Below are 16,158 nucleotides of genomic sequence, written 5' to 3' on the forward strand. Positions count from 1 at the left end.
AGTTCGCCAATGCTTCCATAGGGAAGAGAAACTGGTTAATTGGAAAATCCAGCACCCAGGATGGGGACAGGAAAGCAGCAAATCTTCGAATCACATTTGAAGCTTGTGAAGCTGCGTCTACATCCTGCGTGGAAGGACTCTAGCAGCACACAGGATCTTTTTATGTGATTTCGTACCACCGTCAATCTGTCAAAACTAATGCCTTCTTCAGAAGGTACTAATTGATCCCTTTCATTTGATACCCCACATGACTATAGCCGGTGAGAAAAAAAGTTTACCTCTGTTTTAGTCGTATAGGAACCCCCTCTTTAAGCTCAACGTGCAGCAATGTAATTTACCGCATGCTTGGGAATTCACAGTTCCAATCTTTCTATGTAATTTCGTGCCAATCCTTGAACAGTGAGCTCGATGTTGCTCTACGCAGCGCCAGCTTGGGAAAAGCTCCCACAGATCTCAATTAACGCTCATAAACTAAGGACAGTCTACTGGAGGATAGCCCTAAGATTGTTTTTTACCTTTAGGACTGTCTCAAATGATGCTGCGTTCGTCACCACGGGAATCATGTCGATTGACATCTTTCCAGATATGATGATGAACAAAGCCTATTTCTTCTTTATCGCAAATGAAGACGAGGCAGACCCTCCCTGAAATTGAGCAATGGCGTAGGTCAGAACGCCAGACAGCTTTTAGGAATATCAAATTGGTGGACCTCGGCGCAAAACCGGAATGTCTGGAGTGCCTTATTAAGGCAGGCCTAGATCGGATACCGGTTGTTGCGCCGTTGATGATGATGATGATGATGAAGAACGCCGAAAAGTAGAAACCTGTAAATAGATTGCAAGAGCATTGGGAATGGTTGAGAAAGGGTCACCGAACACACAGGGTTATCCCTACCATCAAGGAATAGTTACAGAGGCGACACGGTAAGATTAATTACAATCTTAACTAGTTTCTCACAGGGCATGGAGGATATCATCAGTACCTGTACAGGTTTAAACTGGATACCTCGCTGATTTTCCAAACTGCGGAAATTTGTGGAAGAAAAGAAGGACCTTGAAGAGAATCTAGGAGAAGTGCTGGTACTTGAAAATCTGGTGCGGGGAATGTTAGCATGTCAGGAGGATTTGGATGCGATCAACTCTATGATCGCATCTATCCACAGCCAATTGCGGAAGTCAAAGGAGACGAGAAAAGTGCGATCAAGTTCAACGCGTAGAGAAAAAAGGTGGCGAAGCTAGAGTGAGTTGACTCCGCTCCGTAAGGTATGGGGGGAGGCGGGGGTGACTTTAGTGGATAAAAATCCCACACAATGATGTGTCCAGTCCAGTGTCTTTTGAACATTTCCATCCTAGGCCTAGCCTAGGCCGCTTCCTGATTATTTTCAGATCCTTCGATTGGATAGGTTCTGAGAATGGCCCCGTAAAAAAAATGACCCTTTTCCAGTCCCCGCTTTCCCCCATGTTAACTAAGTGTCAAAACTGAAGCCAGTTCTGGAAAGTACCAATCAGGAGCATTTCACATGACCATATTTAATAATAATCGGTCAATCGGTGTTTAACCGTTTCCGAAAACAATGCGTGCGACAGACAGACAGACGGACAGACAAGCAGACGGACTGCGAGACAGTCAGATAGACCTGTGAGGAGTTGCCAGATCTCCCATCGGGCGCGAACCCAGGTGGCGTATAGGGCCATACCTATTGATGTCTAAATATGTGTTCATGCACTTTTCTTTTCTGACTGTGTATGGGCTAGTGTTTGCTCATCTGCGGAACCCCAGTACCGGCGGCTTTTCGGAGTGAACAAACTGCCACCCGACCGTCGGTATCCCTCGAGCGGAGTGTTTCGTGGTGGACAACTTGGTCGCCGCGGCATCTAATGCAACAAGTGTTTTAACAATTTTAGAAGGAGGTATTGAGACGAAGCACAACTCTTCCAAGAACACCAATTGCAAAAGCAGAGAATGATGGGCTGAAGAGAGATAGCTGACCTAAAATGCGATTTCAAAACCCATCGCATCTGATCAAGAGGTACTCCAGCAGCAGAAATAGATCCATTCAGGAGAAGCTCTCCAATTTTACGATCTCCTTCAATACAAAAGACAGCAAAAGGGAAAGCTCATGGAAGCTCAACAATTGAAAAAGGTGAAAGAGCCTGTAAAAGGAGTAATCTGGCCAAGACTCAACGAGAAGAGAGCCCTGACCCTGAAGAACTACCTATTATGAGCTTGAGGCTGTTCAAATTCGTCAAGGACAAGCACAATGTCGTGAGAGCCATTAGGGGGCTTTATAATAGATCAAAAGAAGAAGAAAGAAAACCTGAGGAAAAGTCGAATATCTCTGTCCCAACAGTGTCACAGGCGATCCAAGTGCCACCAAAGCACAAGATGATCGACTCTCAATCAAGTAAGAGAGCGCGGCCTATAAGACCTAGCCGAAAATGTCAACAAAAACCGGAAGACCCAGAACGGGGATATCATGTTTGAGCTGGAAAAATCCAGGATGAAAGACGGTTTTCATAACCAAGTTATAAACTCCCTTCTGGGAAATTTCGCGGTACGTTCTCAAAAACATGAGATCTACATACAATGCCAGGATTTCGATGAGGCAACATCCAAAGAAGATATCTACATTGCGTTGAAACAACAATTTGAGTTTGAGGAATTCGGGGAAGAACCTATCGTGAGCCTAAGAAAAGCTTATCGCGGTGTTCAAACAGCCACAATGCGACTGCCAGTGGAGGTAGCACAGAAGTTGTTGGCCGTGGGGAAGGTTCAGATCGGATGGGTTGAATGCTGACTAAGGGAACAGATCTCTCTAAAGAAGTGCTTCAAATGCCTGATGTTTGAACACTTCGCGAAGGCCGCGATCAGTCCGATCGATGTCGAAGAGAATGCAATAGGGGCCCCAAATGCATTTTGTGCGAAGGAAAGGAGGGACGAGATAACCGGCATATTGCCTAAAGCGGTAAATGCCTGAAATCTAATATAAATAAACTGCAATCAATTCAGCATCGCACAAGATTTGCTTGCGCAAACCAATTACGAAACCGCGATGAAGATTGCTATCATTAGTGAACCAGAAACCTTGACGGTGGCTCTGGTATTAAACAAGTCGACAAGCTAGAGTTGCATCCCCCCTTGAGGGACTTGTAAGGGCATCTTTGCAAGAAATCAACCATCTGTCCCAGCCAGAAAACAAGCCATCCCAAAAGGGGGGAGAGGGGAGGGGTACGGCCAAAAGGCTCAGGCACTCCTAAGGCACAGTGCAGTAGACACATACTCCATGTTAAGAAGCTTCCTCGCGTACTGTTCGGCAACATCCACCACAGCGAGTTTTTGGGCTCGGGAGATCGCAGCGGTGATACCAATCCGGACATTGCTTAAGTCCGGACATTCGCGTTTGACGGCCTCTTTTACCTCGTTCTTTTCCGTGAGGCAGTCAAGGTCTCGGATTTCCAGAGAACACGTGGGTTCCGAGCTGGAAACCAAAGCCTTCTCTCCCAGAAACGTCTTGACTACTTCACAGTACGTAACTTTATTTTTTGTCCTCGGGCTTAGTTCGACTAGGATTCTACCACTTTTTGTTTTACGAATTGAAGACACCTCTGCTCCGCTATCTTCGGGTTTGATCTTGTTACGGATTTCACTGAGAACTTCTGCAAAAGTCTCCCCTTCCGTCGGCTTAACAAGCAGAGCTGGCGGTCTAGTCCTCCTAGTCGTCTCCCCACCTTTTCTTTTGGTGCTCTGTTCTTCGTGTCCGCCTTAGTTTTAAGCAGAGGATTTTCTGGCGATACGGCCTGTTGTTGCCTCTTGTCCCTCTTCGCCTTCTTCTTTTGAGCCCTGGAGAGTACCTAAGTGAAGTCTTCTTTAGATGCCTCTCCCTCCTTTCGTTTTTTTGCCAAGTTCGCTCTGCAATGGGCTGTCTGTGATCCGTTTGGCGCTCGTAGTGTTCTCATCGGGAGGTGAGGTTGTTTGTGCTTCCCGGGATTTTCTCTTACTCTACACGTCCGCCTATAATATGAAATTCTGTCCAGGAACTCCTCCAGCTCCATTAGCCCGTTTTTCACCCCTTTGCTGACGTTTTCCATGAGGAAGGTCACAGATCACATGCGCCTCACAACTGCCGCGCATTTCTTGATAAGCATTTCCTCTTGAGGTTCCGTCAGAGTAGTCGACAGCGCTAACACCCGGCTTATATTCCAAACCATTCGATTAGTTTTGGCAGTTTCCACTATGCCTCTTTCCGCACCTAAAAACGGAACAAATTGTACCGTGTGCGTTACAGAAGATGCGTTGGACAGGGACCGGTTTCCTGGAGAACAGCCGGTACACCATATATTATAGTGGCTATCAAGTAAACCATGTGCTCGAAGTAGGTTTCTTAGTCAGCCACACGAATGAAACCTGCTGGTATCTGCTATGCACCCTGCGCTTCTGAGGCAAGTTTAGAAATATAAGCCTCATTATCGTTCACGCCCTACAGAGGAGACTGCAGAGTCGGAGAAGGATACCTTCTACGAGGCAGTAGAAAGAACCCTCGAAGCCTGTCGCAGATATGATATTAAAATCATACTTGGGGATTTTAACAGCCAAGTAGGGAAGGAGCCCGTATTCAGGCGATACGTTGGCTCTCATAGCTTACACCAAAATACAAATGATAGCGGACTGCGGATTATTCAATTAGGAGCGTCACACGAAATGGTTGTTGGAAGTACCTGGTTTGCGCGGAAAGTGTTCCATAAAAATACGTGGGCCTCTCCAGACGGGACCACTTTCAACCAAATTGACCACGTGTTGATTGAATGCCGCCACCTCTCAACCTTGATGAATGTCAGAACATATAGGGGGGCCAATATAGACTCGGATCACTATCCAGTTGGCATGGTGTTCCGAGCTCGAATACCAACACCACCCAGAATCCCCTCTGACAATCAGGTGAGAGTTAACACTGAAGCCATTCACAACACAACCCTCCGCGACACCTATAATAGGGAAATGGATGCCGCAATAACCGCAGAAGCAAATGACCTTGACAACCACCTGAAGGAGGTTATCATTGATACGGCCACAAACATACTTGGCCCCAGCCGCAAAAGGAGTCGGAACGGCCGGTTTGACGATGAATGTAAGCTAGCAACGGAACGGAAGAATGCCGCATACCGAGCAATGTCGCATTCTCAAAGAACGCCGGCAAGGCCAGAGATTTATCATGAACTCCGTCGAGCGAAGAAGCGACTTCACAGACGGACAAAGGAAGCCTAGGAGAACCAATAAGACTATGAACTAGAAAAGTACAGGGAGCAACCGCACCAGGCGCGGAAGTTTTACCGACAAGTTAACAGGATGAAACCTTATACACCTCGATGCTCATCCTGCCGAGACAAAGAGGGAATCTGACAGAATGGGCATATTGGAGCGATGGGTTGAGTACTTTGATGAGCTACTGAATAACCAGAACATCGGCGAGTTGGAGGTCCCGTCAACTGAAGACGACGGACAAATACTGCCACCACCAAGTTTAGGAGAAACAGTCCTTGGAGTTCATCGGCTTACAAATCATAAGTCGCCAGGGGCCGATGGAATTACAGGCGAATTGGTTAAATATGGAGGCGACCAGTTACACCAAGTGGTTCATCAACTTGTGCTCAAGATATGGGACAGCGAGTCAATGCCTGACGATTGGCAACGAGGCATTATCTGTCTCATACATAAAAAAAGAGATATTACACAGTGCAGTAATTATAGAGGTAACACGTTGCTGAGTACCATCTATAAGATATTCTCCACTATCTTGCTAGGCCGGATAGCCCCATACCCCCAGAACATCATTGATGCATACCAAAGAGGCTTCACTCCAGGCAAATCAGCAGCAAACAGATCAGATTTTCTCTCTGCGGCAAGCGATGGAAAAACTGTTGGAATATGGACAACAGTTGCACCATCTATTCATCGACTTTAGAGCCGCCTATGATAGCTTAGCCAGGGTAAAACTGTACACGGCCATGAGAGAATTCGGTATCCCGACGAAATTAATAAGACTGACTAGGCTGACCCTGGCCAATGTGCGAGGCCAGATAAAAGCAGCAGTATCATTCTCAACACCATTCGACATCAACAACGGTCTACGACAAGGGGATGCCCTATCATGCGTCCTCTTTAACCTGGCCCTCGAGAAAGTGATCCGTGATGCTGAGGTAAAGGCAAGTCCACCGAACTACTGTCCCATGCTGACGATATCGACATCATCGAGACGTACAAACTGCCTTCATCCAAATCGAGCAGGCGGCGCGATCTTGGGCTCCACATCAATGAAGGCAAGACAAAATAATGGTGACAACGTCAGCACTGAAAACGAACGAGCCAACAACATTAAACCGCACTGGTCAAACAGAAAGAATAAGGATAGGAGAATACAACTTTGAGACCGTTGACAAATTTCACCTATCTAGGGTCGAAAATCACAACCGATAACAGCTACGATAAGGAAATCCGTGCACGGTTGTTGTCAGCCAACAGAGCCTATTTCAGCTTACAAAAACTGTTCCGCTCGAAACGTCTCACCAGAGGATCGACGCTCTTACTGTACAAGACAATGATCTTGCCAGTCCTTATGTATTCCTCGGAGTCTTGGGTTCTTAGCAAGAAGTATTGCGAACTCTTGGTCGTGTTCGAAAGAAGATTCCTCCGAAGAATTTTTACCCCCTATATGAGGATGGACGATTCCGTAGTCTACATAACGATGAAATCAATGAGCGATACCGTGACCGTCATATTCTGGATAAAATCCGGCTCAATAGGTTACGGTGGGCAGGTGACTTAATGCGTATGGATGAGGATGATCCCACCCGGGAAGTCTATAAGGGCAATATCTATGGTAGAAAAAGAAGACGAGGCAGACCCTGTCTAAAATGGAGCGATGGCGTAGGCCAGGGCACCAGACAGCTTTTAGGGATATCGAATTGGTGGACTTCGGCGCAAAACCGGGATGTCTGGAGTTCCTTATTAAGGCAGGCCTAGACCGGATACCGGTTGTTGCGCCGTTGATGATGATGATGATGATGGTGTCTCGTCGGGAATTTTAGCCCTTCGTGCGTTCTTTGCTGTGCGCTGGGCCAAGCAACGCATTTTCGTGCTCCGTATAAACGCAGCCAGGTTACTCTTTATTCCCACTTTCTCTTCGTTCGTTTTGTTTGTGTTCGCCATTTCAGTTTTCTACCAGAGAATCGTGTATAAAGGAGCAGGCTGGAATAGTTAGGAATGGGCATACCCTCGGGGACAAAGCCCCTACCCCAGTTCCCGGAGGGCTGAGCTATGATTAGCTGATCCTGGAATTCACTTCAATTCATACTCCTTGACTAGGGTCCCGAAGGGGCTGGCTCCTTGGCAGAGCTAGGCTCACATCAGCCGATCGGCGTCGACATGGACTTGTCGATGGTTCCGGCAGTTCGCTCTTCACTGAGAAACTTTCTTCTAGGACGCAGGTGTTATACCAGCTAGGGAGTCAGAACTACTTGCTCGGGCCCGTTGGGGCCACCGATTCCCCTACTTTCTCTAGGGATCATTCATGGGATCAACAAGATCATATCTCTAGCGGCTTTATGGTGGAATGTCATGAACTTTTTTGGTTCAGTGTACTTTTCAAATAGAAGACAATGAACGTCGAGGTCATTTGAGAAAGTCCTTAGTCCTTAGAAACCTGAAAATCGTTGCATGAATAAAACAAAATTAACATTTTCCTAGAGCCTGGTTTGAACTTTGCATTTGGTAGGACCAGCTAGGTGCAGGGTATAATGAAGTGCTGAAGCTTATTGGACGCATTATACTGTTCCTGACAATTTGTACAGTAGAACCAAAGAGAAAAGAAAAATTCCGATGTCATATTATACAAAAAGATACAACAATCTTTTGTTCATTACGACGGAATAGTCCAAGAACAAGTTAGAAGTCTTAGCTGGAGTTTCTGGCCACACAAGTTGTCTTTTTGGGGCATGAGTTCTTGGGACGACTATTTTAACGATAACTGCTGCTTATGGAGTGACTGTGGTCAGTTCTCCGGTGCAACCTTCATTAAACTATCTTTTCTTAATCGCTAATTTATGATATATTAAATGCTATCCAAAAGTGAAGAAAAACACCATCTAAAATACATACAACAGCAAGCCAGAAAATATCAACTTCAGCAAACGTGCACTAACTACCAAAGTGTAAGTATCTAAAATGAGAAATAATTTTGGTGAAAAGATACACTGAAAAGCTTAAACTTACCATAGTGGGTCCGACTCCAAGCTTCAAACGAAAACGGGAAGACATTTTTCGTTATGCACATAAATCAACATTAAGAAGACAGGAAGGATCACATTATGTAAATAGAAGACTTATTCGAATCAATGTTGGAATATGAATTCGTATGAAAGGTGGCATTACAAATTAATCACATAATTAACACAAACACAATCACATCTCGAATACTTAACGTAATTTGTACAATGAACACATGGAAACAATATGCAAATTGGCCATTTGCAAACAGAGGCAAATAACAAACGGCAGAAGTCTGATAGCGGAGAAAGGAGGAGCAGAATAGAGGCAGCGCTCCCATAGTCAGCATAGGCGAGGATCAGATATAGTCACACATATCACATATCAACCACAAATCAATCGAGTCGCATAGCACATCCAAACTGTGACAGGCAGCTAACATTAATCCACGGATGGAAAGAAGTAGAGTAAAGAACATTAGCCAGACACATAACTCCCATTAGGACGTCAGATTATGTCAGAGCCCCCACAATAGTCCTGCGTATGTACATATTGATGTTTGCTTATTTGGCCTCTCCAACCCGACAGAAGGAGGTCGTCCCGGCCCACACGCACCTTAACTCAGTGCGTCCGAGGAAAACAAATTGGAGCTTAAAGGCTCTTATCACAACAACATTAGACAACAAAGTGATCCTTCCTGGCCACTTTGGTTCGTGTCTATCCTTGACATCCCGCAATCAATCGAATAAATCGTTTGCGATTCCCCTTGATTACCGGACAAGTCTCTCATATTATTCGAAATTGATTTAGTCATTTATTTTACGGCCAATTGACGTCGGTGGCCTGGACGGCGGCTAACGTAGCGAATCTTTCAAGTGAATTCAACTTTTTTAATTACAAGATTATTTCAGCAGAATCGCCGGGAAGTGGCATCGTCCTTGATGAGGTCGAATTCACCGGAAAAGCTTTTTTGCTTTGTGGGGGCGGCGGAATCTAGGTTGAATTCCAAATGAGGAAGTGATTTAAGACTTCATGTGCGGATGTAATCATGACTTGAGTAGGAAATTAAAGGCCCATCCTTAACAGTACGATATTTTAGATACTCGTATCTAATATTGAATGCCATATTTCAAAGTGATTTGGGGCACATTCCAACTTTTGAATTACTCATTCCTTCTTTCTTAGCTCCACGCGTATCTCTGTAATTGAAGCCCCCAACAGCCGTGAATCAACCGTGAACATTTACGTAATTAGATATATTTTAAGCAAGTGAACACTATTCATTTCGGAGGCAAGGATTTTCAATAGTTATTACACTATATCGTATAATACATACATAGAATTCATTCCATTAGTGATGCAAGCAATTTTTTCCTAACACGATGCTGATGGTCAAGGGGTAGTATTAGACCCAGAAGGCAAGAGCGGAGTGAAACCCCCGACGGAGTGTAAAACTTGAAAAAACCCAGCTAAACGGATAGTCTTAAATTTGCTAACAAAAACCACATAATGGCCATTAGAAGTTCCATCTTAAAGGCTCCCTCGACGATTACCTACCTTGTCGTGGTGAGGGAGCTCAGTAAGGAAGATCCTCCAAGAAACGGGAGGGTGACCCCTGAAGCCAAGCGGTAATCAAAACCCCAAGCCAAGGTATGACTACCGTGTCGAGGGCTGAATGGTCACAGGGGTTAAGATGTGGCCGTAAACGGTGAACTCTGGGTACCAGGCGACCTCCAGTTTCAACTAGCCTTGTCTGGGCAAAAGATCGACTTACTTTGCCCGGAAAAATTGAGGCCATGGCATCCAACTATAAAAAAAAAACAAAAAAGAAACAAAAACCTAAACCTATTAAGCAAACACAGTTAAACTTCGATCATGACGATCCAACCCCGAGTGAAGGGGCAACCCTGAGCTCGTTGATGGAGAACCTGAGTCTAGACTCAGATTCCCCACTTATTCAAGCGGGGAACAATCCAACTGGGACCCAGTCCTTAACGGACGAGCCGAAACAGGCCCCTCCTGTCAGTACTCCTGACCCAGGCTCCATTCGGAGCCACCTGGTGAGGCTAAAGTCTTGCGGATGGATAAGCACCTGTCCACGGACATCAAACTGCGTTCGGGCAAACCGCCTTCGGGCAAACAGCCTCCGGCCAAACCGCCTCCGGGGAAACCGCCTCCGGGCAATGTACAACCCAAGAGCTGTGCCAAGGTTGAGGGGAAAGGAGCGGTTGAGGCACCTGCGGCTAAGGGGAAACCGAAGCGGCAGCGGTCCTTGGACGATCCTAACTCTTCGACACAAAAGGGAGCAAAGAGGGCTCGGCCTGCAATGGCTAGGCCTTCATTTGCAGTCAAGGCTATCGAAACCGATGGATGGTTCCGGTATGACGACTCTAATCGATCCGGCTACGATACTGAGCAGTGCGAACAGCTTAGAACGAAACTCCTCCTAGCTGTAGGGACTGCGTCCGCGTAAGACATTAAGCTTTGCTTTGAGTCGATGCATGGTAGTCTCCAAAGACTTCCAGGCTAACCTAGTTAACGACCTATGTGATGGCGGCAACGCATCGGCTAAGCTAACCATAAAAAGTCAACAGGGAGATAAAGAGATACTATGGTGCTCTACATATTTCCCCTACGACGCAGAAGACGTTCCCAGTGGAACATTCATCACAGCTATCCAATATGCCAAAAGTTGAGGCATGGGGGTAATAGCAAGATGTGATGTCAACGCTCACTACATATGCTGGGGAAGTTCGAACAACAATGCAAGATAATCGAGACTACTGGAGTATCTAGTAGGAACCGATTTGCAGATCCTAAATGTGTGGATCCTCCCGGAGGAGGGCTTCATCAGAGCGAAGGTGAAGGGCATCCACATCTACAGCTGCTATGCTCCACCCAGCGCTACACTCGTCGAGTATGAGCGGATGCTTGCTGCTCTTGTTTTGGATGCTAGAGGACGTTGGCCGATCATGAATGAGGCAGCCGGATAACTAATGTCAGGGGACGTGTTCTCCTCGAAGCATTCGCGGAGCTGAACGTGGTACTGGCGAATGTTGGGTCTTCGTACACTTTCTGGGGAAGGGGCCTGGGGTCTATAGTGAACCTGACATACGTGAGTGCTACTTTAGCCAGTAGAATCGCTTGGCATGTCAGTGAGGACTATACTCACAGCGACCACCAGGCAATCTGCATAGAGATCAAGGGCGGATCGAGCTCGAAAAAGAGTTTTCGCAGAATGCCGGGTGGTATGCTTGGCTGGACAGTGAAAGCGTTCGAGGGGGACACGTTTTCCGCGGTGCTCAAATCCGACATATCCTTGAATGGTACGGCTGGAGAGAAAGCCACCCAGATCACTCGATAGGTGACGGAAGCATGCGATGCTACTATGCCCAGAAGGCGATGGCTCCCCAGTAGGCAACCCAACTACTGGTGGAACAATGAAATCGCAAGTTTGCGAGCCGCATGTTTTCGGGCAAGGAGGCTTTGCCAGAGGCTCAGGGGAAAACCCGGTGGCGACGATCGAGAGGAGGCACACAAGCAATTGCGTGGCCACCTAAAGGAGGCCATTCGGAGGAGCAAAAAGAACTGCTTCAAACAGCTGTGCGACCATGCCGACATAAACCCTTGGGGCGAAGCTTACAGAGTGGTGATGAAAAGGCTGCGGAAATCACCCCAGGTGACCTGTCCGCGCCTCCTGAAACAGATTGTTACCACTCTGTTCCCTCACCACGAAAATAGGGGAAGGCAAGTTTTTGTCCAGCCAAATGACGGCATAATACCGCCTGTAACTGTGGAGGAGCTGCGGGAAATATGTGGTAGGTTCGGTGATAACAAGGTCCCAGGTTTGGATGGCATCCCCAACCGAGCTTTGAAACTGGCAGTGAAGACTAGGCCCGACCTTTTCGCCAACACCTTCGAGGCGTGCCTAAAAGAAGGAATATTCCCTGACCAGTAGAAAAAGCAAAAGTTGGTGTTGCTTCCGAAGCCTGGCAAGCAACCTGGAAACCCAGCGTCGTATCGTCCTATCTGCCTGTTGAATACAATGGGGAAGATGATGGAGAGAGTCATCTACAACAGACTCCTGCCCATCGTCGAAGCCAGCAATGGTTTGTCGGAACGTCAGTTTGGTTTCCGACGTGCCCACTCTACGGTGGACGCAATTGGCATGGTGGTAAACCTGGCAAAAGGTGCACTGATTTCTGGCGGCTGCTGTGCCGTGGTGGCGTTGGATGTCAAGAACGCATTCAACTCGGCCAACTGGAATAGAATTAAAGGGGCGTTGGCTGACATAGGTGTCCCCGGATACTTAGCGAATTTGGTGGAAAACTACCTCTCAGAGAGGACTCTCTGGTACGGGACGTATGAGGGCCCCAAAGAGTACATTGTCACAGCCGGGGTACCACAGGGATCGGTACTTGGTCCCCTGTTGTGGAATATCATGTATAATGGGGTGCTTGCTCTTCCCGTCCCAGGACTACGATTGTCGGCTTTGCTGATGACCTAGCTGTGGTTGTTGCAGCAAAACACCCAGAAGATGTGGAGGTTTACGCAACGGAAACAGTGAGAGCGGTAAAGTCCTGGCTAGAAAAGGCCGAGCTGACCTTGGCGGACGCGAAAACCGAAGCGGTCTTGATAACGAAACGCAGGAAAAATAATACTGTAAAAGTGGAGGTCGGTGGACATACGGTCGTATCAAAGCCGGCTATCAAATACCTGGGGGTAATAATTGATACCAAATTGAGTTTTAGGGAGCACCTAGAGTATGCATGCCAAAAGGCAGCCAGTGCCACCACGGCACTTGCAAAAATGTTGCCAAATATTGGTAGGCCGAAACATTGCCGGAGGCTGGTGCTAGCCGGAGTGGTGCGCTCCATCCTGCTCTACTCGTCGCCTGTGTGGGCAGAGGCGCTTGCAAACTCTCAGAGACGGAAGCAGGTGAACTCGGTTTACCGGCGGATGGCTTTGAGGGTTTGCGGTGCTTTTAGAACCACATCAGATGAGGCAGTATTGGTGGTGGCAGGCATGATCCCGGTTGACATTCTGGCCAAAGAAATGAGTGTCCTGTACAATGCAAGACATATGGAGGGGCATGCACAGCGTAGAAATGCGGCAAGGTCAGAGTCGCTTGATCTCTGGCAACGCAGATGGGACGAGTCTGCGAAAGGTCGGTGGACGCCAAGGCTCATTCCCAACATTGTGTGGCTTGAGCGAAAACATGGGGATACCAACTACCACATTACTCAGTTCCTCACGGGACACGGTGGTTGCTACAGGCAGTATCTGCACCGCTTTGGGTTGGATGATTTTCCGAACCCCCAGATGCGATGGCATACCGGAGGATCCAGAGCATGTGATGTTTCACTGCCCACGATTTGCGATGGAGAGAAGGAGCTTAAACCAGGTGCTGGGCAGGAGCGGGACCCCGGAAAGCTTGGTTACTGAGATGCTGGAGTCCGAGGAGAAGTGGCTTGCGGTTAGCTCCGCAATCATCCAAATGCAGGAGGAGTTGCTGAAAGAACAAAGAAGGAGGAAAGCTGCAAATAGGAGAAGGATGAGTGCCTAAGAGCAAACCTACCCCGCGAAGTAATACCTCAATGGTGGTCCCGCGGGGCTGGGGCTGGAGAGACCGGAGGTGGTTTTTAGTCGGTGTGAATCCCACACGCGCCCGCTGTTGTTCCGCCGTTCGGGCGGCGGACTTGTTTTTCTAAGATTTTCCACCTCCGTGTACGCACAAAAAAAAAAAAAAACAAAGATCCTTAATATGGGTAATAAACCCAATTTTTTCAACGTGGTCAAGCGTGAGGTCATCGATATCACGGTGGCATCTCCTGACGTCGCGGCTCTGATCAGGGAGTGGAGAGTATCAAACGATATCACACTGTCGGATCACAGACGCATTGATTTCGTTATGGGAATGGATCCACCTCCACCCGCTCCATTTCGGAATCCGAGGAAGGCAGATTGGAAGATGCATCAAATAGAATTGAGCGCCCGAGTCACGATCCCTGGGAAGCGCATCAAATCCATTGCTGGAATTGAGAAGACAACCAAGATGATCACAACTAGCATCAGAGAAGCTTTGGAAAAAAGCCGTCCACTTAAGATGCCAAAGAAGGGTAAACACCATGGTGGAACTCGGATTTGGCAAAACAGAGGAGACCGACAAGGATGCTCCTTAATCGTGCTCTGAAGGGTGAATCAAGCACTAGCTGGAATCGCTATAAAGAGGCACAGAAGACTCTAAAGAAGAGCATAAGATCGGCTAAACGATCATCTTGGAGACGCTTTTGCGGAGAGACTAACTCTCTCCAGGCAATCTCAAAGCTGAAGCGGATTCTGATTGAAGAACGTGGCCAAAAACTTGGGTTATTTACGTTTACAGAATGGGAAGTACAAAGAAAGCGATGAAGAAACGGCAAACCATTTGCTTGAAGTATACTTCCCAGGCAGCATCCAAAATCTAATCTCAGGGCCAACTGGTGCATACAGCCCTCAACCGGACTGAAATCTGGCATGCAAAGTAGTATCAATGGAGCGATTGAAATGGGCTTTTAACCCGTTCCATAGATACTAGTCTACAGGTCTGGATGGCATCATCGCTGCGCTAGTAATGGAAGGAATGGATGCCCTGGGTCTACGCATTCGGAATATATACCGTGCATGTCTACCACACGCTCGCTTATATTCCAATTAAATGGTGGGATGTGAAGGGGTTGTTCATTCCCAAACCAGGAAAACCCACATACACAGACGCAAAAAGCTTTCGATTGATCAGCCTAACGTCCTTTATGCTAAAATGACTAGAAAGACTAGTAGATCGGTTCACAAGGGATACACACATTCCTAAGTGGCCACTTCACCATAGGCAGCACGCCTACCAGAAAGGCAAATCCACGGAGACAACGCTCCATGAACTTACGGCAAAAATTGAAAAGGCGATATCCGAAAAAGAATACGCCTTAGGCGCAGTCATGGACATCGACGGTACCTTCAACTATGCCTCATCCGCGGCAATTTGTGATGCGGCAAGACAGTTTGGAATCGAACCGCTGCTAATCAGTTGGATCCTTCACATGCTAGTGTGGAGAAAAATCCACATATCGGTCGGACAGAAGTCTATTGAAGCATGATGTCTCAGGGGCTGCCCACAAGGAGGGGTTCTCTTTCCACTGTTATGGCTCTTAGTAATGGATACCCTGCTGTGGCTCCTGGAGGACAAAAAAGTTTTCGCGCAACCATTTGCGGACAACCTAGCCGTAATAATTAGCGGCAAGTTTGCGGACACAGTATGTGACCGCAACTCTGCATGAAATCCACAGTTGGTGCCACCGCAATGGACTCACGGTGAACACTAGGAAGACTGGACTAGTTATGTTCACTAGGAACGTCAGGTGGGGCAGCTATGCGCTACCCACCTTACCAGGGACGAAAATCCAGCTGGCACAAACAGTTACGTACTTAGGAGTACATTTCGACTCCAAGTTAACGTGGAAGCATCATATCCAGGAATAATATCAGAAATTCTGCAGATTGCTCTGGTGCTGTAGGAATGCGATAGGTAAGACCTGGGACTTTCATCCAAACAGATAGACTGGATGTATAGATCCATAATAAAACCCATTTTGATGTATGCATGCATCGTCTCGTGGCCAAGACTGAACTTTGCTAACAGCAAGAAGCTGCGAACGCAGATTCAGAGACTTGGTTGCCTAAGTATTACTGGATCAATGAGTACTACGCCGACTGCGGCACTTGACGCTATCCTAAATTTACCCCCCATTCACTTGGAGGTGAAGCGGAAACCGGCCAACGACGCATATAGGCTCGATACCATAAGGGCGTGGTAAGGCGGCCAATCAAACGGTCATGCGTCTATCTGGAAATTCCTTGAAAAAC

General features: G+C 47.3%; 1 protein-coding gene across 1 annotated transcript in view; it reads right to left on the reverse strand.

Annotated features, from left to right (window-relative positions):
- Positions 1–16,158, reverse strand: part of LOC119660384 (ras-specific guanine nucleotide-releasing factor 2-like) — a 323,473-nt gene that overhangs the window by 92,743 nt on the left and 214,572 nt on the right. Inside the window, exon 22 of the mRNA XM_038068909.1 lies at positions 8,266–8,286. Within this exon, the coding sequence (XP_037924837.1) occupies positions 8,266–8,286 (21 nt within the window). The remainder of the gene's footprint in view (positions 1–8,265; positions 8,287–16,158) is intronic.

Source organism: Hermetia illucens, chromosome 6 (genome assembly GCF_905115235.1).
Source record: "Hermetia illucens chromosome 6, iHerIll2.2.curated.20191125, whole genome shotgun sequence".
Lineage (NCBI taxonomy): Eukaryota > Metazoa > Arthropoda > Insecta > Diptera > Stratiomyidae > Hermetia > Hermetia illucens.